The 24,980-nt window shown below is 44.9% G+C and overlaps 1 protein-coding gene across 3 annotated transcripts in view; it reads right to left on the bottom strand.

Annotated features, from left to right (window-relative positions):
• Positions 1–24,980, bottom strand: part of NSUN4 (NOP2/Sun RNA methyltransferase 4) — a 191,307-nt gene that overhangs the window by 118,845 nt on the left and 47,482 nt on the right. For 2 of the 3 annotated variants that reach the window (XM_069642272.1, XM_069642274.1), the window contains one exon: positions 22,918–23,369. In XM_069642272.1, coding sequence (XP_069498373.1) covers positions 22,918–23,369 — 452 coding nt within the window. The remainder of the gene's footprint in view (positions 1–22,917; positions 23,370–24,980) is intronic. The other variant, XM_069642273.1, reaches the window with a different exon arrangement.

A 24,980-nucleotide genomic window follows, 5' to 3' on the forward strand; every position in this document is an offset into this window, starting at 1 on the left:
ACAGCCCCCCCGTCCATAGACTTCAAAAGATGGTACTTCATTAAGTGCATTAGGTATATGCACATACCAAAAAAATGATATTGCTCAGAACCTCGTCCACCGAGCAACTGTTCATCAGAGTCATCTGTGACAGATTGCCATCTGTCAAGGTTGTCAAAGACCTGGCTTTTTTGATTTTCATTAACAAACATTATGCAGGTAATTCCATCTGCGAAGAGTGATCTGCTAACCATGCCAAAAGCATAGTGTTCTCCAGTGCAGGTTCTCCAGGGTCACAAACCACATAACTATGAGAGTCACGATCCCAGAGGCAGTTGTAAACCTTAAATATAAGCCATAACAGAGTTTGAGGTATTGTGGCTAGTATCACCCAATTATCCAAGCCACATGCAATTGATCACAAATGGGTCTGACCTGTGAGCCCAGGCCAACTAGGGAAGCAGTGTACATATTGTGGTCAGAAAGCCTGGCCCCGCCAACAGGAGACTGAATGTCTAGGGCATTCCTTTTGATCCATTATGAGGTCTGAATACACCTATCTCCAGCAGGACGGCTTCCCACCAAAAGCAGTCCTGGGAAATAGATTTCCTATTTCCAAAAAAAAGAAAAAAAAAAAATCCTAAGAGCACAGCCATCCAATAAGGACTAGCCTCACATCAGGGTGCTGCATACCACAAGGGCCTTTGATGCCATCAACAAGGGAAGGGGTGGATTTAGCGTAAGAGAGGAAGCTCAGCATAACTCGGATCTTTCGTCCAGTCCCCTCCAATTCCTTTAGCACAAAACACTTTGGGTATGATGTAAGACGACAAAGCCTTTTATGAGTTTCCCGGTAACCCACCGGGGATACCGGCAAACTCGCCTTACCCTTTCCACCACCTGATATCCCGTTATTACGGGTTTCAGGCGAACATAAATTCCCATTTCCATGGAGTCCTATAGGACACATACCTTTTTTATCAGTTTAACATACAATTGGTTAGTTAAAACCTTAGACACTAAATCACATAATCATACAAGAATATAAGTAAATAAAAAACAATAATTATGAACTAAACATATCCGATATTTCTCCACACTCAATATACAAAATCCAATAAAAACCCTGATTAGGATCATCCCCTTTAAACACCAATAAGGTGGTCCCATTTCATTCCATACATTTATAACGAGAGATATACATTATTCCATCCATTATTTAGTACAAATCACATCCTAGATTTACAATACATCATTTAAAAAAGGTCAAACACAAAAAAATTGCTCTCTCCCATATATAAAAGGCTGCCCCAACATATATCATGTTTACGGCCCCGTATATGATCGACCAAAACTGGTCAGACGTTATCATACTTAAGTCAATCACCAATTTTCCATACCCTTTAACGTACCATTCTGGTAGTTTTCACAATCAGTGAGTATATGTCTAATGGATTCTACCTCCGTATTACAATGTCTACACAATCTTTCCTCCCGGGGTATCCCCTTCCAGGCCCCCGTATATTCCTTACATGGAAGAATGTTAAAATCGCAGTTGCATAATAAAGCTCACCAAATTTCTGTTTCCAATTTTCAACAGAGAACATCCTGGGGTTGTAGGTTTTAACCCTTGTAGAGCATATATCATATTGTTACTTTGTATACAAGTTTTTGCTCAAATCCCAGACAAATGCTTTCTTTTTAAAAAAGGTATTTAAGTGACCTATTGACCTCCACTTTTCCAGAAGGAAGGTTCATACTTATTTCTTTAAGGAAAGAAAGCGTTCTGCCCTTTAAACTTGACATATAGGTATTCAATTTTTCTCTCTCATTCATGTTATTACCAATTAGACTCATTAAGGTCTAATCCTCATCTTCCCACATCACAATCCTTAAAAAAAAAAAAGTTTACTGCACTGTATTTTCCACAGTTTCAAACAAAGTTAACCCCAGTTCACACCTTATAGCCTCTATCGGGGTAGACACAGGGAGGCCCAGTATAGGTCTCCACAGCCTTCCTTTATCCATCCACTTTCCTTCCACCGATTCCAGTAAATAGAGTGCCCCAGGGATAATACAATTTTGATATACTTCCAGGTATCCTTCAATGGAATATCCACCCTTACCCGACATGCTTTTTTTTTTTAAATGATATTCCATTTCTTAGTCACTTTGAACTCTATCATTTCATAATAAAAACCCTTAGGGGGACCATTTAAAAATCGGAATGCCCGGGTAAGAGTATATATCCACCACCTCCAGTATTTAAGAGTTAATATGCCATCAGAAATCAATTTTTTCCTTCTTCCTTTTAGGCCCACCAGACACCATTATCTTAGTTTTGTTTATATTGATTTTTAAGTTATTTTAATTGAAATATTGGTATAACATGTCTAGCAACCTCTGTAATCCCACCAGTCTTTTGTCCAATAATATAGTGTCATCTGCATACATTGGACCACAAATAGCCCTACTTCCTACTTTTGGTGGGAAGTTATTTATGATGACATATCTATCCCATATATTTGACACAAAGGTTATATAACACCGGTGATGTCACACAGCCCTGTTTAAGGCCTACATTTGTTTTAATAATTGGGGGAAATTCTATCCCCTTGGCATAGGCTAATAACGACAGTGGTGTCTCTATACATTTCCTGCAAAAAATGTAGGATTCTAGGGCAGAGTTTTTTATCCATCAATTTTTTTCCAAAGTTTGTCTCCATCGACACGGTCAAATGCCTTAGAGTAATCAATATAGCATACAGTCTAGTACCTTTTTTGTCCCTAGTGTCGGAGAGAATATGGTTGAGCATAGCAAGGTTATCCAATGTTCTATGATCTTTTCTGAACCCTGCAGGTTGGACAGGGAGTAATCCCCTCTCTTTACTCCATTTATTAATACTATCCACCAACAGGAAGCAATATTTTACAGCTACTATCAGCCATTGCTAATAGGCGATAGTTGTCGGGTAGCTTTATCCCCTTTTTTAAAAACGGGTACAACTATAGCTTTCCGCCAGCTGTCTGGGATGTTACCCTTCTTCCATGTCGGTAAATACATGATAAAGTAGCACTGCCCATTTTCTAGTATTGCGTTTGATTGTAATATTTGCCAACCTGTCTGGTTATGTGGTAAGTATATCTGAAATATCATAAGGGAAATTCTGTTTCCAATTTTCCCCAACTATTTTTGTGCGCGACGTCTATCCTATTAGTTATAAAAAAATGTTTTTTAAAAAAAAAAAGGTGTAGAGATAAACTGTACCCAGCTTTCATGTCCCACTTCATTATTTTCTCTATTCTCATCCTTGTAATCATGAGTTTTACACAACTCATATGCCCCTCCAATTAGAAAGGTTAATATTAGGTTTATGTGCCTTGAGCCAATTTTCTATATCTAGTCTTAATGTTTCTTATTCTTAATAAATTCTCCTCTACTTTTATCCCATGGTTCCATTTAAGATTCCCAATTTACTCCTTTACCTCTATTTTCCTTTCATGGATCTGAAAATCATATTTATGTACATGGGTTTTCCCATGTTTAACACTCAGCCTACAATTTTCTCTTTGGATCATTCCCAAAAAGTTCCCAACCACCTTAAAACCATCAAGGGTCACGCCATGACCATCTAAGGGCAGTGGGTCGAACATTCTTTCAATTTTTTCAAAATTCTTTTCAGTCCATATAATCCTGTTTCCTCCCATAGAGGTCTGTATGTTAATTTCCTTTCCTATATTCCACCTTTGTTGGGTTAATTTAGCACATTTTCCTTTCAGAGCCTCATCGTCGCGAAGAGGGGTGGAAATAGGTTTAAATGATATAATGGAATTTCTTAATCTATCACTAGCAGACATAGTCCAGGCGATAGCCTACTTTTCCATTAGAACAGGTATACTGCCTTGTTTCCCCGTTATCCGGCTCCAGATACCCCAAACCCCAATTTAGGAGTAATTTCAACCATGTGATCCTGTTCACTGTTTTTGATGGGACCTATTGGGACCACATTTCTCCCCCCCCCCCATCTCAGTGGGCATGGTATCTAAAGTCATCACATAATTCCTTCCATTTCTCCACCATAGCAACATCACAATAGGCATTGAAATCACCTACAATATATATTTCTGAGTCTGGGGATTCCAATAGCCATCCTTCCATTGTGTCATTTATAATATTCCCTATATGTAAATAAAGGTTGATAAGTAACATCTCCCCAAAACGGCTCACATTAAGGCACACATAACAAAGGGAGAATTCCCAAAGAGTTCATATTTTCTTTAAGGAATATGATTTTTAACCCTATGCATAAGCCCCCAACAGGACATCCCGTTTCCCCACCAATGGCTGCTTTATGCCATATATTATATCCCATCAGAAGCATTTCACCACTCACCCACGTTTCTTGGAGGGCAAATAGATAACTTTCCATTAGTAATGTTGTGCCAACTTTGTGCAGTAAGGAGTTAAATCCCCTACTATTCCATGACAAGGAGGATTCATTTGCAACTTCCTCATCTCAGTGATCCGGGAAATAGGGTCTATCTGGGATCCATATTTCCGTTTGTTCTCTCCCTGCGGCCCCGCGCTACTCTTATTCTTCAACATCTCAGGATTATCTTTCTTTAGTTCCATATTGGTGATATTATTACATATTACAATCTCAAATTCTTTACCCCATATGTTTTTTGAATATTCCCCGAATCAGGTCTAGCACCACCGCAGATCTAAAAATTGTACTATTGCCCAATTTTCCCAACTACGGGATTCTGGCAATATAACTCTCTATATCCGTTGATTTAATATTCTGAACTTGGGGTGGGGGGATCTTAAACAGTTGTTCTAATTGCTAGGACTGGTTCATATAGGGACTCTCCTCAGTAACTTTCTCAATTTTAATACTTTTACCCAGAATACCATTTTCTGTATCATTGTTTATTTGGTCATAGAGCGCACTACTTCTAACTTTTATATTACTTCTGCTCATAGCCAATCATATATATATATATATATATATATATATATATATATATATATTCAATGAAAAAAGGTTGGACGTTATGGTTACAAGTAAAACCGAAAACCCCCAGAAATTCGCCAGTTATGGTAAGCTAAGCAACCATAACTTGTGCCACCACCGTGCACTGCTAAGACGAACACCCAGGACAAAGATCACATCACAAATGTCATTGATGACATCACATATCGGGCCCACTTGTTTTTGTTCACCGACATATAGGCCAGGTGGTTTTGTTCACCGACAGTCAAAATATAATAAATTGTGTTATATATATATATATATATCTAGACGTCATCCTTGTCATATGTTCTTAAATTACTTTCCTTAGGGTTTGGTCTCAGCTCATGGTGCACATACATGGGGAAATTAGCATGCCTAAAACACACAATTCATTTGTATACTTGAAGAGAAGTTTAATGTTGACATTTTCTGATGATGCAGTTTCTTTCTTCATTATTTTAGTTTTCCTGTATGTGCCTCTGATTAGTATGCATTGTGGTTCTTCAGATGTATTGTTTGTACCAGCACACATGTTGTAAGTCTTGCATTGTTAAACATGTAATAACTAGCTAACATTACTCAAAGCACTGATAACGTAGTATTCATTATTGTACTATCCAAAATTACTAGATTATAAATATTGTACTTTTATGGTGCATGCTGCAGTTATTGCCTATGTTTATATACGATTAGTTTTCTGTATTAACGGCAACACAACAATATAATGATTTTAGATGGGTACATTCTTTAATATAAAGTAGTTCATGATCGGTCTCCCGATCACCCCTGACATCTTGTTACCAACAATATAAACACAACCCGTTGTAGGGACTTTATCAAAATTAATTTCACATGTGATGTCATCAGTGATGTCATCAATGACAATTGCGATGTCATCTTTGATGTCCTGGGTGTTAGTCTTAGCAGTGCACGGTGGTAGCGCGAGTTATGGTTGCTTAGCTTACCATAACTGGCGAATTTCTGGGGGTTTTCGGTTTTACTTGTAACCATAACGTCCCTTTAACAAAGTTTTTTCAGTGAATTTCATGGGTTTTTAACTAGTGCATGCTATTTTCCTACAACTTACTAATATCATACTTACCCAATATAGCAATAGTTGTGTCCAATTTACAAAGTGTCACCTTAAAACTGCCATTTTTCACCTTCTAGCATCATTTCTAACTCTTCTATACACTTTTAGCAACTATTTCAACTGATTTTGCATCCGGAGACGTCTACGAACATCTGACTTCATTGCGGACCGGGCCACATGACCATAGGCTGCTGCGCGGCACGATGACGTGGCCGAGAATGCGTCTGCACTTCGCAATAAGACCTGTGCTTTGCGGACAGTTCGGAACAGCGTTTTCTACGGATCTTGGAACTTTCAACTTCAAAATTTCCCTTGTACAGCTCCTACACCTATTCCTACCCATTATCCATTAACAATCTAGTACCGAGTACATACTTGGAAACATTTTAGCAAAACTGCTATTTATCTTAAAAATGGCATCAGCTAATGCCAACCCTCCTCCCCAAGAGCAGCCATCACCACCAGCTGGAGGACCTTCAAAACAAAAAAAAAGTGCAGTACTTCCTAGATAATGAAGAGGACCAAGACGATGCGGTAGAGGAAGTGCCTACCTCTAGCACCCAGAGAGAATCATGGGTGTGGCAGTTCTTTACCACTGTTGGTAATGTACCAAAGGCTAAAAATACCAAAGAAAAATGCACTGAGTGCAACTTTGTATTCAGTTGCGGACTCTCCGGACAGTAATCCTACGGGACCACCTCCATGTGCTGCCACACCAAATCCAAGACCACAATGCTCTCAGAAAGGTTGCTTCTTTCTTAGCAAGTAGGAGGCGGTCTTCCTCCACCTCATCTTCCTCAACCAATACTTTAACCACACAGCCTACTTCTGCGGGACACAAAATCCCACCAGCTACCTTGCAAGCAACAAAAGAGGTTCTTGATCCATTTTTTTCAAAGACAACAGTCCTCTGTATATACTGCAACAAAACATTCTGCAGAGGGAAGCACTTTTTTTAAAAAATCTCTATTAGTATGTCATTACATTAAATCACAGAAGAATCAAATACAGAAAGGCATAGTGAACCAGAGAACACAGATCAAAATTATTCAATTAAAGAACATATCAATAAACAAACTTTTCAAGTGCTTTTGAAGCTGTAATCAAGGAGCATGAGATACACTGCCCCCTACCTTAGAAATAACAAACGCGCAACATTTTCCCCTGTCCACCTGTTCCTGCATATTAGTGTTTGGTGCCTCTTCCCTCATTTCCCTCCCCACCTTTCGTTCTAATCTCACCTGCCAAAAAAAACATACATCCAAAACCAACAAAAGAAATGTTCCCCTAGGAACCACCGTTCACAGTTAAAAAAATACAACTAAAAAAAAAAACCTATAGAATCCATCTACTTTACATTTCTTAGTAAAGTACATAGACTCAATAAGATTTTCCAACATTTGCATTTTGTGTCATGCTAATGGGAATATTGTGGCGTTCATCCCCTATTCCAGGCAATGGTAACTGTGGATACCGGCCCAGCAGCCCAAGTTATCAGCCGAAGCAAGGGTGGATAACGAGGTCTCTGGCCCATTATCCTCCCCATTCTAGCCCCTGTAATGAGGGATGAAGGCCATTAGCACACTAGGTTCCCCAAAACAAAAAAAACAAAAAAGGTCTTTGTACACCGGGACGCCAGAAGAAAAATCCTTTTCTAAGATGGGCAGCATTGAATGGGAAGGTGGGGTTCCATACAGGACCTCTCATGCATTCCATGGCAGCCTGCAGAAGGTGGAGAGAACCCCAAGACCATATTACTAAGAGCACATTCTTCTACCCTTTCAAACCTATCCCAATTTCAAACAACTTTAGCAAAAGGCGGGTCCCAGGTGGACATGGCCACTTTAACCCCATGTGTTGTTCCCGGTGGTCATGGCCAGTAGCCAGATTGTACGGATTACCACCTTAGTCCATGACCCAGACAATCTGGCCACTGCCCATGGCTACCAGCTATACCTCAGTCACCAAAAAGGGATCACTATTTTTTGTACCTACATTATGACACTTGTTCAAAAATAAAACACGGGCACATTTGTAAAAACATGCCTTCAGATCCTTGCCAATGCTCCTTGCACAAATTTGCTGGAAATCCACCCATGTTTTATTTTTTCAAAAGTGTCAAATGTATGTACATACAATAGTCCTATAACCTAGCCCCCCACTTGACAAAATCCATTCAGACTTTATGAAAACATTTATATCTATGATCTAAAATCTTTTTGCAAACTTGTGTAGATTCATCAAATTGCACCACATGTATAAGCCTTTATAATATTTTGGGACCCCCTCCCTTCTAATTTTCCCCCTCTTTACAAAATCATGTATGGGACCATCTATATTGTTTTTGCACTCCTTTGTGTAGATTCGTCAAGTTGCAGCTCATTTACAAGCCTTTACATTTTTTTGGACTCCCCCTCTAATTTCGCCCTCTTGAGAGAATCACACCACACTTTGCAGACTCATTCGGAATCAGGTAAAGAATATAAGTGCATAATTTCATGCAGTTTAATTAAGTGGCGCCAAAGTTATAAGCCATCCAAGAACTGCTTTTTACCAACCCTGTAATGCAGAGGTGTCCGTGAACTTTACAGGACTGTTCGCGAACATCCAAACTGTTCGGGGACTTTCACAGTGAAAAAAGCCCAGTTTTTTGCTTCTTGCAGCCATATCCCATACCATCCTCATCACCACTCGCCTCCCCAGAGATTATTTGATAAGTTTGACAAGTGCAATTGTTGTGTTTTTAAAATGTTTTTACTGCGATGTCCGTGGACACATGGCCGATGTCTGCGAATCCAAGATGGCGGGCACATCGAGAAAATGCGACACACCTTACGTTTCACTTCAACCAATCAGCGAACACGTTGATTGTCCGCTGACATGACGTAGCCCCACTAGCCAATCAGTGTCCTGTCCGTGGAGCGAACAGGAAGTGTGTCCCGCGGAGCAGACATAGAGATCACATTTGGTTTACTTACATTTTGGGCGTTTTTTACACCAAATTAACAAAAGCACGCTTTTGGAAACAAGCCACCGCTCCTGCCGCAAATTTGGGGAAAATCTGTCCAGCGGTTTGGGCTGTAGGCGTGAGCAAAGTTTTACTCCATTCAGTCTAGGGAAAAAATATATACATTTGGGACCCCCTATAACTTTGCCCCCCTCTTGACGAATCTTCACCAAACTGCATTAAGATTCAGACCGGGCTGTATACTTTTTCTGCAAAGTTTGGTGAGGATTCATCCAGGGGGAGCAAAGTTATAAGCCGCCCAAAAAGTGCTCTTCCTATGGGTTTAGCAACTTAACCATAACTACTGGTCCGCTACCACAGGCCCAGTAATAAGTTATATATCTCCTTTTCCCTCATTTATTAGGGATATTTAGATCGCTTACTTCAATCATTCTCATCTTCCAATTCCTCCCCTTCAGGCCCTTGCATTTTCCCTTTTCGCCACATTTCTATACCCCCCTACTTTTTTGGGGGAGGGTGTTTTCTTCATCCATTTTCTTTTGGAGTTATGTCAAACCCATTTCCAACTTCCACACATTCCAGGTCGGTTGGTGCTGTTGCTGTCAGTGCCACACTATCCCTTTTTGCGCACTTATTCTTTCGGGCTTTGACTTTAGCGCCCCCTCTTCCCCCATTTCTAGTAGCTATTACGCTTTCGTCTTGTTTGTTTCTTTGGCCCATAGGAGGATTTTGGGTCATACATTCCATCACTATCATTTTCAATAATTTCTAATGGGATCTCTCCTGTTCAGAGTTCCCATCCTCCAGTGTTTTAGATCTCTCACCACCTTGTTCTACTACCAGACATAATTCACTCAAGATTCCCATAACATAATTTCCCGCCCTCAGCACGTCATTCTTGCACACCACACATTTTTCACTTTTTTCCTCCATCATTATTCCCAACGCTGTTCTCTATAGTCTGTTGTACCAAGGTCTCAATCCCATTTTGCGCTTTTAATAACTTGGTACATACACCAAGTAGGAAGTCAATTGTGGTTGTCAGAGCGTCCAATTTATCTCCTACATTTAGAGAGCTATTGCTTCTAATACCTGGATCCAGATTTAGTGAGTTTTCCATTAAACTTCCTGGCTCATTCCAGGACTTTCTCCCCCAATACTTTCACCATCCTCTTCTGCAAATTTTTCTAGATCCGGTGTAGCGCACAGGTTTATACCAATAACATTATTCATATTTCGTTCTGTCCCCCATGTGGGTTGACCATCCACAAGCCCAGCAGCGGTTCCAGGGAGCCTCGGAAGGTTCTCCATCTTTTCCCAGATGGAGAAGCCGTAAAGCAATAACAGACAGCGCTCTGTGGTGGTAGGGTGCTCCCTGGGACTGCTTCTTGGGGATGGCCGATCCACATGGGAGATGGCCACTTCCAGGGAAATGCCAATGGTCTACTGGCATGGGGGGCGATTTGTGGACTGACCCTACAGTTGTGTCCCGGCCCACCACAATACATCCCCAGATTGCCCACACCACCAACAATCCAGCCCCAGTCCCACCCACCCCACTGACAATTGTCCCTAACCGTAGAATAATAACTACTTACAGAACACAGATGCTTCTTGCATTAAAAAACAACCTGTAAATGAAACCAACATTTTGTGGCTAGCCTAGCAAAAATAAATCCGAACTGTCACAATCTGATCATCGCCCTCTTTCATGTCATCCCTGGCGGTCTAGTGACCCTCACACCCAGTAAACACAAATGTACTCCTTGCTAGGGGCAGATTATACTGCCAATTTGCCACCCCCCCGGGAAGGCTACATGACATGCCCCCTCATCCATTTGGGGTGTGGGGGGTACCCCCTTTCAAATTGTTTTTGCCCCTTCCTTAGGTGCAGATGGGCACATTAGTGTGCTTGTCTTCCCCAATGTATTGCCCCATGCTTTAGGGCAGCAGGGGATAGGGGTCTGCTTGTATACTAAGCGGCCCCTTTACCCCCCCCCCCAACCCACTTCAAAAACCTGGTGGTCTAGGGGCATTGCTGGGCCCCGATTGAGTGATCAGCGCCCAGCAATGCTTCAAAGACTGTTTTGCTGGAAAGGGTAGGAGTCTCCCTTTCCAACTGCGCCTCCCGCGATCCAAACGGCATAGAAATACAGGATATTGAGGGAGGAACTTACCTTCCATTTCACCACCACAGCCAGAAATGCTGCAGTGAAATATTGCGTCAAATCTGAATGCATTGCGCACGCTGACGCGACACTGAAGGAAATCCAACCCGCGGGCCGTAAGGAGGAACCTCCTCCTCACATAGCCCGGGGGTTGGATTTCCCGTTTGTGCGATTGCTAATTTGCAGCGATCGCACAAACGAATTGCTAAAAGTTCAGCTCTCCAACCTAACATTCCCTCTGTCCTCATCCTACTGCCTCTCTTCTGCGTCCGACATGGTCAACCATACCATCCTGCTAAACTGTCTGTGATAACCTGGCTATCAACGATCAGGCTCTGGCCTGGCTCACCTCTTTCCCCTCTAATCACCCTCCCAGGTCCAACTTGGATCCTTTCTATCATTTATCTCCCTCTCTACCTTTGGTGTTCTGCAGGGGTCTAATCTATCGCCCTGGCTTTTCAACCAATACCTGGCAACTCTTGTCTACTGCATTGCCATTTTCTGCTCAAATTTCTAGTGCTATGCTGATGACACTTCACTCCTTTTCAGGCTGCCCTCGGCCACCTCCTCTCCCTCTCTCTGATCTCCGATTGCCCAACTGCCATTCAAGATTAGTGTGCCCCCAATGATCTTTGTCTGAATGCCAGCAAGACAGATTCCCCCCCCCCCCCTCTTCTCATCAGCACACCTTTACCATCCTTTCCCCTCACACTCTGGCTGGCCTCTCTTGACCCTCTTCCTACCCCCACCTGCGGGTCCATTGACTTCACACTTTCCTTCTCCGCCCACAACTGTCTATAAAAAGTCAAACTTCCTACTACATCTCCTCCGAGGTACTCTGCTTTCCTCTCCTTCCCCCAGAAGCGCAGTCTCCCAAGCTCAGGTTCGCTCTAGGTTGGACTATTGTAACAGCCTCTTTCTAAATCTACCTGCCTCTACTTTCCTCCCTCTGCAACTAATCCAGAACAGGACTGCAAGACTTGTCCTTGGCCTCAAGCCCTGGGATCGTATCTCTGCAGCTCTGAAATCTCTCCATTGGCTCCCAGTGGATGCAAGGATTAAATTCAAAACCCTCTGCATTGTCCACAAGGCTTTCTGGGGCCTGGGTCCAAAACACCGTCAGCTATCCCTCAGCAAATACCTCCCTTCTCGAGCTCTTCGCTCCTCTAACTCGCTCAGGGTCAGTTGTTTATTTTAAAGAAACGAGCTGGGGGTAGATCTGTCTTCAGCTGGGGCTTTCCTCTGGAACAGCCTCCCTGCCACTCTAAAACCTGAGGAGAACTATCTCCGGTGCCGGAAGGATCTCAAGACCTTCCTCTTTGATTCTGCCTTCACCCCCTACCTCTGTGACAACTGTGGGAACGCGGTATGGTAGAACATATGTAGATGGTGGCGTGTTTCGGTGGTGTCCTGGTGGCAAATGTCTGAAAACTGTAGTCCCCCCCCCCCCCTAAATTTTGGACTTTGTCCTTTGCCTTGTGGGTAATACATTCTAGGGCGATTTACGCAAGTCAGACCTCTGTGGATTCCCACGTGTGTCTTCAGAAATGCATGGGGTTCCCAGTTTTCCTTGGTGGCTGCGGCACCCCAGGCACAAATCTGCGAGTTGTCCACAAAGCCAAATCCGGTCTTGCCAAAAGCGAGGTACCGTTTTCTTCGGGACACCTGTGGGAATGCGGGAAGTTAGGACATTTGTGGTATTCTCTTGGTTTTGATAACATTTTCATGTATTTGTTAAACAACCCTTTAATTTCCCAAACTAGAAGATTCGGGGGAATGTAGCACTCAATAGTCACAGAAGCCATTACCTTACAGGTTCAAACATGTCCAATATATACCTTTTTTCCCCCCCGTCATTTTTCCAATGTTTCCACGAACTATGGGAATTTTACCTACATATTTGTTGCCTGTCCTGCGCAAAAGACCCCATCCTAAAGTTGGAATTTTGTCTACTTTTCAGAAATGTGTCTTCCCATCCAACTTTCCTAAAAAAGAAAAGAAAATCGCCTACCTCTCACAAAACTGATGGTAACCTTATAAAAATAGGTTTTCTTTTGTTTCCACTCAACTGCAAACCATTTGTTCCTACCTCTTACAAGGAAAAAAAACCTGTCTGTTGAATATGATTTTATTGGCATTGTCTGAAAAAACACAAAATGTGCTCCTTTATTATTTTCTCTCACCCCCATATAACAAACTAGGATCGCTTGGTGGCGTTAGGACCGTCTACATGTGGGAAGAATGGGGGCAGAATTTGGCAGAGATATATGTAACAAAAAGTTACAAGGGATTGAATGGCGACATACCCAAATCACCAAAAAAAGGGCTCAGCACTGGGAGGGAAAACCCTCAGCAGCTAAGGCGCTAAACCAATAAAGCTGTGCTGCTTGGACACTCTTCCCAGCTTTAAACTGCTCCTTGCAACCTTCTTACTGGTTGTACCTGCATGACTGCACACAGAAGCCTCTGCAACCACCAAAGAACTGAATAGGACACCTTCAAGAGGCCCAGTGCCCCTGCCCCACTTTTGAAACCCCAGAGAGAAATATGCCATCTCATTGAACCTTCTTCCAAAAACAAACCCTTTAATTAACATTAGTTAGTGAATCTGGTGGTTAATTTAAAAACCCCAGAGTGCTGCATCTTTCCAACTTTGCATATGTTATGCTATTTTGACAGACGTGGGTTGTCAAAATAGCATTCAGCTCTCCAACCTAACATTCCCTCTGTCCTCATCCTACTGCCTCTCTTCTGCGTCCGACACGGTCAACCATACCATCCTGCTAAACTGTCTGTTTAATTAAAAACACCTACAGCTCCTAATTGAGGGGACTTGCGGTCCCAAAACATTATCCCACCGTTAATGCTAATACTTTGTATCACAGGTGAACGGTCATTGGAAGATTTGTTAGAACAAACCATTCCCATCCGTATGGTATCTAGATACCACTCATTCATTCACACTAGACTGCTCTCCCTATAGGAAGAACACCCTATCCCTGTCTATGTAGTGCCTTCTATCCCCAGGCTGTGAGTGCTGTAACGCCTATCTAACAGGCGATAGGAGAAAGGCTGGCCCTATCTAAACTTCTTTCATACCAAGTCTTTTCAACACACCAAGTGGGATATTAAACCATTAGACTACTAAGAAAAAATACACCAGCAAGGGCTGTTGAAAGCTAATAGTGTAGACACGTAATGTGCATTATATCCAACTCTAATCAAATGGTGGTGTGCTGTCCTTGCTTCAGGGTTTCCTTCTGTACTTTAAATTACCATTATTGAGAGGCAGACACAGCCATTATGAGTCCAGACAATGTAGTCGGCGCTATAAAAATGCCCTTACTAAAGAGCATATCTTGAAAGGCTAGCTGAAACTGCTGTAATCTGTTTACAGAATTAAAAATGTTGCTCTATTGTGAGACATGTCGAAGTCCAAATCTGTGGAACATTGTCTTAAGCATGAGGTTACTCATGCCCTGTATGGTCGACCGGTTTCAATGATTCTCATAACTTTGATCATCTTCTTCAGGACCTGTAATTCGAAATGGATGAATTCCTTTGAGACCATGGTCTCTGGAGAACTTCTGTTACCTCAGAGACTGATGCCGTGGAAGTGAGGTAGCTGGCTGTTGTCGACCTCTTATGTTGCGATCCGCCAAGCGTCCTTGCTAGCTGCTTAATTGCACGTCTGCAGATGTAATCAATACAAACTCTGGCGCTGCGTGTGTCCCAGCTTCCGCTTTACTATTTAATTAAACACAGCTTCTGCATAATAACTAAATTAAATTAATTTTTATAGAACCTTGACTGAACATTCCTTTATTTTGGACGGTTATACTTTGCTCTTTGGGTTGCTAATGGATCAGATTCACACCTGTCCAATATAGCCTTCCCCAAGCCCACATTACCACAAAAGGCAAGAAGGCATCTCTTAACTGTACCCGTTTTACCTTTATGATTGGGATCACTCTTGTTTTGTAGAAATACAAGTGCCAAGTAGGCAGTTTAGCCCCTACAGGTCCTTGTACTCCTGTGGAGCAGAAGTCACTTCATCTGTACTCCATCCTTCATCACCCTACTGAATCTCTTCACAATCATGTTTGCTTGTGGATGTACAGGCCTACATTGTAATTGTGGGCCCCATTGTTGTTTAGAAAGAAGTACATTTACCGAGACACCAGCTGCATGTCATTGTCGGCGTTTACATTTCTGAACGTCCTTCTCCAACAAATTTTCTGCTGAGGAATCAAATTACTGCTTCTGTGGTTAGCCGTTCAGCTAATTCTACTTTGGCCACCTTGAGAAATAGCCAAGACTATGGCGAACCTCTCGTTCTCAGGTATTCTGTTGAATGGTCCCAGAAAGATCCAATGCCATCTTCTGTCATGGGCTCCGTTCCGTGGAAGTGGCAAGGGGTTCAACGTTGCTGTTTAGAAGATATATATATATGTCATTGCTGGCCACCAGAATTATTTTCATGTTAGCCTCTTTGGAAGTGCGTTTCCTGGGTGAATGCGGTGGGCTCCCTCTACGATTCGCTGGCGCGAAGCAGTGGGAGCCACAATGGGCTGTCAATGAAGATTGGGCCAGCAACGACATAATATATCCTCTACAAAGCCCGATTGAACCCAGTGCTACTTCCAGGGAGGTCTGGTGTAGGAGGCATAGCAAGAGATAGCCTTGAACCTGGCAAGACCATAACAGGCTACCTGAGAAAAAGTGGTTCAAGTTACATCAAAGACAAATTTGCCAAACGGATAACCAGAGAAGGAGTAATTACATGCCTTAGAAGAGTTCTCAAGGAGGACATCCAGAAACCATAATCGTGGACAATGGCATGCAGCTGGTGTCTTGCAAAATACAAATATTTCTAAACATAGATGCATGACTCTGTACAGTCTACGAGCAAACAGCCTCAGAGAGGATCAACGAGGAGGTGAAGGACAGAGTGCAGCAACCCTGATGGAAGGATTGCCCAGTGGACAAGGTTACAAGAGATCCTAAAATGTATAGGCATACACCTATCACTCTACGGGAGTAACACTTTTTAAAGTCATGCAGAGCTGTAAACCAGCCAACCAGAAACAAGCCCTCAAAGCATATTTTGATCACAGACAAAGGGCCTCATTACGAGTTGGCCGGTAAAAACTGGTCCATTACCGGCATGCCGGTAAGAGCGGGTCCGTGCTCGTATGAACCCGCTAATAGCGGGTGATTACGAGTGCGCAAGCACGCGCGAGCCCCATGCCGGTAATGGTAATACCGGCATGCCGCTAAAGGCCCTCCAACCCCCCCATTATACCAGCATCGCGGGACCCGCCCATTGCGGTACCGCCTAATACCAACCCCTAAATACCGGCATGGTAATACCGTGTTCGCAAAAAACTGACCCGGAAATTATGTCATCGTGCAGGAATGGGAAATGGGCCGGCGGCCATCTTTAAAAACACAATCCATTGCCATCCTCCCCAACCACCAGTTCTTTTGTGCTGTGGCAGAATAGAAGCAGATGTCCAAGGCTACCAGGAAGGTGACCCCCAGGAAGCGCAAACAGCGTTTTTCAGACGATGAGCTAAGTATGCTCGCTGACACCCTGGCCCAGCATGCGGACACCATCAGGAGCACCGACATGAAGCATGCGGCCCAGACCGAAAAGAAGGTGTGGCAGGAGGTCGCACAGAGGGTGTCGGCAGTGGGAACCACCCCAAGGAGTGTGCGGGACTGTCGGAAGCGGTGGGATGACCTCTGCCTCAGGGTGAGGAAGATCCTGTCGGATAACAGGAGGGCCGCAATGGCAACAGGCGGAGGCCCACACTCCCCAGTGAAGTTGACGGCATCAGAGGAGACAGCCTTTATAGATCCTGAATCCATAGAGGGAATCGGAGACCAGGAGGTGGGCGCCGCATCATCCACAGAAGGTAGTGAGTGACCCATCACATCCGTGTAGGCTAAACCATGATGTGGCACAAGTGACGTGGAAGTAAGACTAGTAAAGGCAATGCATGTCCCAGGCCCACATCAACATATCCAGTCAAGAATGTGTGCCACACCCTGCTACACACGCATGCTGAGTGCCAATCCCAACACAAGTGCAACATGACCCAACCATGCTCATGGAACTCACCACACATCCACCATACCACGTCATGCACCCAGCCATGCATGGATTGCCCACATGCCCCCTCAGAACACCAACTGCCACACCCCTAAAATAATTTCATGCATGAATGTATGACCATATCACAGCGCAATGGATTATCTCTGCCATGTGACACCATCACTGATGACCTGCATCTCTTCTATCCCCAAGGCACCGAGGAGGAAGATGGCATGCAGGACAGGGGTGCAAGTTCATCCACTGCACGACAAGGGACCAGGGCCACCGCCACCACCCAGCCCAAGAAACTGCCTAGAGCAACAGGCAGTGTGCCACACCGGGCAGTAACCCTGCAGGAAACACCTGCACCCACTGTCCAGCAGCAGCCACCCACAACAGTGGGAGGCATTTCTATTCATGCTCAGCCAACCACCGCAGACGTTGTGGATGCAGAGGTGGAGAATGAGGGGGACATCATGTCCGGCACACCCAACCCAAGCCCCATTACCAGCATCCCTACCCCTACAGAGGCAGAGAGCATGTACGATCCCTGCCTCCACGACTCGGCCCTTGATGAGTCAGACATATGCCTCTTTGAGGAGGAGTGTGCCCTGGACGTGGGCACCACACAAGTGCCATCCACCACCCTGCCTACCACCACCACCACCACCACCACCCTGCCTACCACCACCCTGGTCACCAGCACTCCTGCAGCCAACGACTCCTTCGAGGCTCGCCTGTCAAGGGTTGAGGCACAACAGGAGTCGATGCTTGAACTGATGCGGCAACAAATAGATGGAAATGACTCCACGAGGGCCATTGCCACAGCCATCGCAGCCAACACTGCTGCTGTTGAGGCATCCACAAGTGCCATGAGGGAGTACCTGGGGGCACTTATGCAGGCCCTGCTTGCAAACCTGCCTCATATGCAGCGCCCACACCTTGGGGCAGGCATGGGACTGACCATCGACACCTCCACTGCCCCAACCCCTTCTACCTCGGCCCAATCGCGCCCCGTGCGGATGATGCAGAGGAGTGCACGGTGCTTGACCATGGCACCCCCGGATCCCAAAAAAACAAAGAAATAGAGTGGGCATACAATGACATTTGAAAAATGTACGTTGGTCAAGGGACCAGTGTTTGTTGTACATATGGGGACATTTGGGGGGTTTGTAGGGTGGGTGAGGGAGTTTACCTGGGTATTTTTGGGGTTTGTAGGGTGGGTGAGGGAGTTCACTGGGGGTCGTGAGGGGATTATGTTCACATTATCACATGTCTGGAAAATACACCCGTTGTGTGCAAGAAAATCATTGGCTGGACATCTTTTTGTGCATGTACATTTAATGTGTGATGGTGTACAGTGGGGTACCTCTGACAAAACAAGTGTGCATGTCCACATGCAGCCAGTGGGTCACAGGAACATTACTTTCATGGTTCCTGCGTTTCAAAAGTATTCGTCAATTAGTGCTTGGTGTACAGCATGGCCATCCCATGCATCACGTACTGGCAGGTGGGGGGCTCCTTCACCTCCGTCTCCATCCCCTTCATCCACACCCGGCCCATGCATGTCAATGTCAGGTGGCAGTGGTACATTCCTTTGGACGCACATGTTGTGCAGCATGACACAGGCCATGGTGATCTTTGCCACCTTCTCAGGCCTATATAGGAGTGCTCCAACAGACCTGCTTAGGCAGCGGAACCGCGCCTTCAACAGGCCAAAGGTCTGCTCATTCACAACACGGGTATGAGTGTGCACACGATTGTACTCCTCTTCATGGCTGTTCTGCGGGTTCCGCACAGGGGTAAGTATCCACGGCCTCAAGGGATATCCTCCATCACCTGCAAGCAGATACAAATAGGTGTGTGTCACTCTGAACTGCCACCTTCAGGGAGAACAGTCATGGCAGCAGCTATTTGGTGTGGGCATGCACATGTCCCAGTACATGTACAAAATAGTCACCTATATGCAATGTATACTGTAAAGAGGTGCGGTACACTGGATGGGGTTCAATAGATGATGCAGGGTGTAATCATGCATGCTATGCCAGATGTGCAGTGGTAGTGCAACAATGTTTAGCCTCCAATTCATGATGTGTATTCTTTACTATGCATGGTCACACTAGCCGCATTGCCACAGTTGCCATCCTATTCAGTCATGCATTGCTTGCCATCACCATGGTGCCTGGTTGTGCCACTTACTTGTAGTCATCCATATGCATTATTTGGGATATGTGGCCCAGTAATGTGTCATGTTCCATTTGGCTAGTGCAGGTAAGGTGTGTTTAGATCTGCATGCATTCTCCAATCACTGGCTATTGCCACCCAGGTGCACTATTCCCCCCCCCCCCACCTTTCCCGCCCGGGTACATTAGGCCCCCCCCTTCTGCATCCGCAAACATAAGTATCCCACAGCATGGCCATGGGCCTGTGGTGGAACTCAGCGAGCAGCCAGGCACGTGGTCCAGCATGCGTGAGAATGGTGGTTGTGAAATGCCACGCAGCTGGCCCACCGTGTGTTGGTAGGTGCCTGTGGCCAGGAAGTGTAGCACAGACACCACCTTAAGTAGTGGGGGGAGGGCAGTGCGTATTTCTATGTGGCTGGCAATGTTGTTCTGTATCATGTCCACTATGGTGGCGATGGTGTCACGGTCCAACTGGTACAGGGTGTGGATCTGCTCAGGGGTTAGGTTGAATGGGCTGGGTCTGGTGCGAGGGATTGTTGGCTGCGCTGGTGGTAATTGCTGGGCCTGTCTCACCCTCCTTCTCCTCCTGTGTCTCATCTGTGCTGCCTGTTGTTGCTGCTGTTGTAGTTGTAGCAGTACAGGCATGTCCTCCAGCGCCATGATTGCAACTGCTAGTGGTAGCATTTTGGTGTAGGGAGGGAGGGAGGGGGGGGGGTGGTGTGTAGGTGTGCTCCTTTTGTTCTGGGCCACTCAACATTGTCTACACCTGTGGTGGGGAGGGGCGGGGGGGGGTTGTGGTGTGTGGGTGTGCTCAGTTTATACTGGCACAGCCTCCATCTGTGGGGATTGTGTGCACCTGTGGCAGCTGCCTTGTATCCGGCTTGCTGTTTGCGGGTGGTCCGCGATGCCTATATGGCCGGCATCGTGCAGCCCGTGATTACCGGCTTCGCGATGCCGGTATTTGCATGTATGCGTGGGTTGGAATTACCGCCCCCCCCCCCCATTACCGGCATTTGCTCTCTGAAGGGGAGCGTGTACGCGCCTATGCCGCTATTACCGGCACCGTTGTTTAGTGTGCCGCTAATACCGGGTTTGCGGGTCGGAATGCGACGGGACGGTAAACAATGCCGGTATTACCATACCGGCATAGTTTTTGCCTTACCGGCATACCTCAAAATGAGGACCAAAGTGTTAGGAAAGATGTTCTTGTTGTTGCCTTCCTATGGGAAACCCTCTTTTTGCTTTGAATCTGGAATTGACAATTTAGAGGCAAGTAAAGCCTTCTGCTTTACTTCCCTTGTCTTTTTTCACATTCTTATAGGCGAATAGATTAGTCAGTACTGACTATGTCTCACTGAATTTCTTGTACACAACACTGTAAAGTGTAGTGCAGGTAGGAGACTTTGTATCCTTACAACATTTTCGGCAATGGATTTTTGCTTACATTTACAATGTGCCTAGAATGAGCTAGTGGCAGCAGATACGTTTGTACCGTGCGTTAACCTTTTTCCTTGTGCACTTTTGCATTTACCGCAAACGGCTACTAAAAGGTGGCAAGCATCCTCAAATGGCCACACCACAAGGTGTTTGATCATATTTTTCTTTGACTTCCTTCCTCCACTCCCGGGTCTGAATTGCTGTACATGTGAAGCACTTTACCAGGGAAAGCTGCCGATTTGCCAGGAAAAGAGGCTGTGTGTGTGAGCACGGATGTGGGGCTGGGACATTGTGGCTCCACTACACATCTTGGCTCTTGAATGTCTGTTGCTGGGCAGATGATGTGGCAAGTGGCTATCCATGACTGGATAACCACCAAGCAGTTTGAATGGTGCAGATCAATACCATTGGTTGACCTGTGCAAGCTTCCAGTCCTTGGATAAAAAGGAGGACTCCAGCAGCCATTCTTCAGATCATCTTTGGAACAAAGTCTTCTATGAAGAGCAGTCCGTTGATGATCCCTGCATCTGTCCAACTCCAGCGATGTCGCAGTGAAGCCCTTCTCTGCCTGATTTCAGGAAGACCCTCGGAGCTTCGACCAGTGGAAACAACCAATGTCTCAGGGGTCCGGAAGATCCACACCGCCAGAACTGTCCTTGAACCAACTGGTGGACTGACCAGCTCTGTCCTTGGCCATCTCGCCGCACCCGTCAGCATTTCGAGTGCATCCTTGAAACTGGAGGATCTTCAACTTGTACAACAAGATGTCTGCTCTTGCATTTTGAGCATATTGAATGAATTGAAACCACACACGTCTTGCTCTTTTGTTCATTGCTGGAAGTTCACCCGTCACTGGCTGACCGTGGGGATTCCCGTTAAAATCAGTCTTTGTCGCATCCTGTGGTCACCAGCTCCTTTTCTTCATTTGGGTGTTCAGCTGCAAGGTGTCTGGAACGGATTCCTAAGCACCGAGACTGACCGACTGAAACTAAATCCTGCGTCCACAAGGGGCCTCTGCATCCACAACTCCTGGGCCTTCCTCGACTGGCAGAAAGCGTCCCCAACGGATTCTGGAACATCAGGAGTGGCCTCTGAAGAAATCCTAGTCAGGGGGTACGTTGAGAGTGGCCTAGGGACGCTCAGTATACATCCTGCAAACACATCCTCCTGCTCTTTTGAAGCTTAAACATTGCGGCACTCTCCCAACGAGGATCTGTGGTTGTGGTCAGCTTATTCAGCTCCCACACAGTTGTATGGCCCAGGGCAGTGCGCTTGCGCCATAGCTCTGGACAAATGAGCTCATCCGAGAGCCCAGCTAGCTCTTCACCATCAAGTGGCACTTTAAACAATGTGGGACAGGCTGAGGAAACAATCCAGTCAGGTCAAAAGAAACACCCTAACTGGTTTTCAACGTCCGGGCTGACAAAAATAGTACTATAGAAGGGGAATAGAACAGTGCAAAAACAAACGTGGCTTTAAAGCAAGCGACAAGCATTCCGAAGTCCACTCTCGATAAGCAGAAAAACTAAACCTACATAGCCCTGCGACTTCATCATGGTTTGCAGCATCTAGGAATCCCGGTGTCTCAGCCATAAATGGACTGAGCCCTCTGCCTGAGGTTTTTTTTTTCACTTCAAACACAGTCTAGTTATTTGTATTGCTGGCTCAACTCTCCCATTGAAGGGTAAAAGTTATAAATTATGAAAATAGTGGTGGGATTTGCTCTTAAGTAGGTATGGATACAGAAATAACCTCACATGGAAGGATTATTGACAAATGTATTCTTGTGCTAAAGAAGGTAGTTTAGCATTACTGGCAAGGACTTGACATTGGAATAGACAGTTAGCATGGTGATCAGCTACAAAGTATCAATAATATACATGCAGTGCTTAAATATTTGTCTGCTGAGCCACCCAGCATAGTGGATAACAGAGCAAAATAATAAACTACACATTATTGAAAGTGAAATACCTGTTCAGCCAAAACATACTGTACCTAGATGGAGGAAATCGACTGATGTCTCCTCTGGCAAACGTGTAACATTTGAGGCTTGGAACGTTGTTTAAGAGATCAGAGGAAAAAGTTACTTTTTGTGGCGAAATCGTGTCTCCTGCACATCCTTCCATAACCAGTTGCTCACGAGTACCACAGTCCCCTCCTGTTTTGAAATCCGCACCCATACCAGGCTTAGCATGTTCGATTTTTTCAGGAGTACCGAAGACAAAATCCTGAGCACCGAGAAGCTCCAGCTTCTCCATAACCTTTTCTGAAACGCTAAAATTGTTGATTAGGGCTCCGTACTTCTGTTCAGATAGAAGGCCAATTCTGATGGAAGGCCACACATCATCAAAATGGGTATTATAGTTCATGTCGAAGTACTGCAGGGCTAATTTAGTGGGCGGGATCTTGGGAACTGTTGCAGCCTGTAAGAGAAAATAAATAATGCCCAGTTTAAGATGCGAGTGAATCATTCAAGTTCTAAAGTGCATATATGAGAAACACATGCTCCCTCTGCATATCACCAAAATAATTCAGCACTCCCTCAGGCAGTTATGATGCTACCACCAACATTCGACGATAGTAAGATTTTCTCAGAACATCCTAATCTGGAATTCACAGATTCCTTTAGCAGCCAGTGGACATCACCAGTGAGAAATTAAAGATCTAACCAGACCGATCAATGATCGAAAAACAAGCACTGGTAAATGAGTCAAATTGAGCATTTGTTTCTCTTCAAATATTCACAGGCCCTGTGATGCCATGGCTACATTATTAAAGCACCATACGAAAGGTCAAGACAAGCAGCACTTCCTCAGAATGACAAACAACGTGAGAAACCGAACTTAAAAATGGCTAGTACCAGTCTTCAAATGCAGTGCAAAAAAAGACAGGCAGGAAGACCAACCACACAAACCTGGAAGAGCGAGGAAAATTAGACACGAGGTTAGACAAGTGGTCAAACAGAAGCCGCCACTAGAGTTGTGATGAAAGGGGAGGTTTGAAAAAATAGGAAAGGAATGATCTAGAACCAGAAAAATATGGTATGCTGCAGAAATAATGTTAAGGTAGTTATCCCAGTAAGTGCAATTACATCATTGCACGGATGGTACGAAAGTACAATCTATTTTACTACGTAAGGTACTAGGGGATCCAAGGGTAAATAAGCAAAGCTGTGTGACCCCCCATAGCGGGAGAACCTCAATACTGTCACCCTAACAGCAGGCATCTCAGTGTAGGAGGTGTGGCCTGGTGAGTAGAGGGGGAGTGGAGACCAGGAATAACCAGCTAAACTCATTTTATTTTATTTATTGTGTCATTAGAATTTCAAAGCGCTCCAGGAGTAGGGGGTGAGGGAGAAATAGTGGGAAAGACAACAGTCATTCAGAGCCCTTACTTTCTGAATGATACAGGCCTGGTCAGATCAGGGTAAGTTTGTTCATTTTATTTATATAGCGCGCCTGACCCAGGGGTATCTGGGCGCTTTTCATACATGGTAGCATATGCAAGAAGTGCAGAGGTTATAGACTCCGGAGTTTATCGCTTTGTTGGCGCCCAGTGCACAGGGATAAGTGCAAATAATACATATAACAGTGAAAAACTTCAAAGTGCCTTACACAAATAGGGTAATGGGGGGGCGGGGAGTGGCAGGGCAGAACAGACAGGCTACTATACAATGCTAAATCATACAATTATATAGCGTTGTGATTATAAATACAGTGGAGGGTGGTGGGTGGGTGGAGAAGGCAAGAGGAGTGTAAGGAAGGGAGACTACTAGGCATTACTATGCTCAGAGTAGTGAAGCAGTTTTAAGGTATAAGGGAATGGGCAAGTATGGTGGAGGGGAGATGAGGATGGGGTGGGGGTTGGTTGAAAATAAGAGTGGTGGGGAATACACCAACAATACAAGGAGGATAGAAGGAGTGTGCTAGCAGAGAGGGTGGGGAGGGGATGAGGAGAAACAGGGGGCAGGAAGTAGAGGCTGCAGATGGTAGCTAAATTCGATTTTTGGCAGGACAAGGTGAAACCCATGCTTA

The sequence above is a fragment of the Ambystoma mexicanum genome, chromosome 1q, assembly GCF_040938575.1.
Source record: "Ambystoma mexicanum isolate Mex_15411 chromosome 1q, UKY_AmexF1_1, whole genome shotgun sequence".
NCBI classification, from domain to species: domain Eukaryota; kingdom Metazoa; phylum Chordata; class Amphibia; order Caudata; family Ambystomatidae; genus Ambystoma; species Ambystoma mexicanum.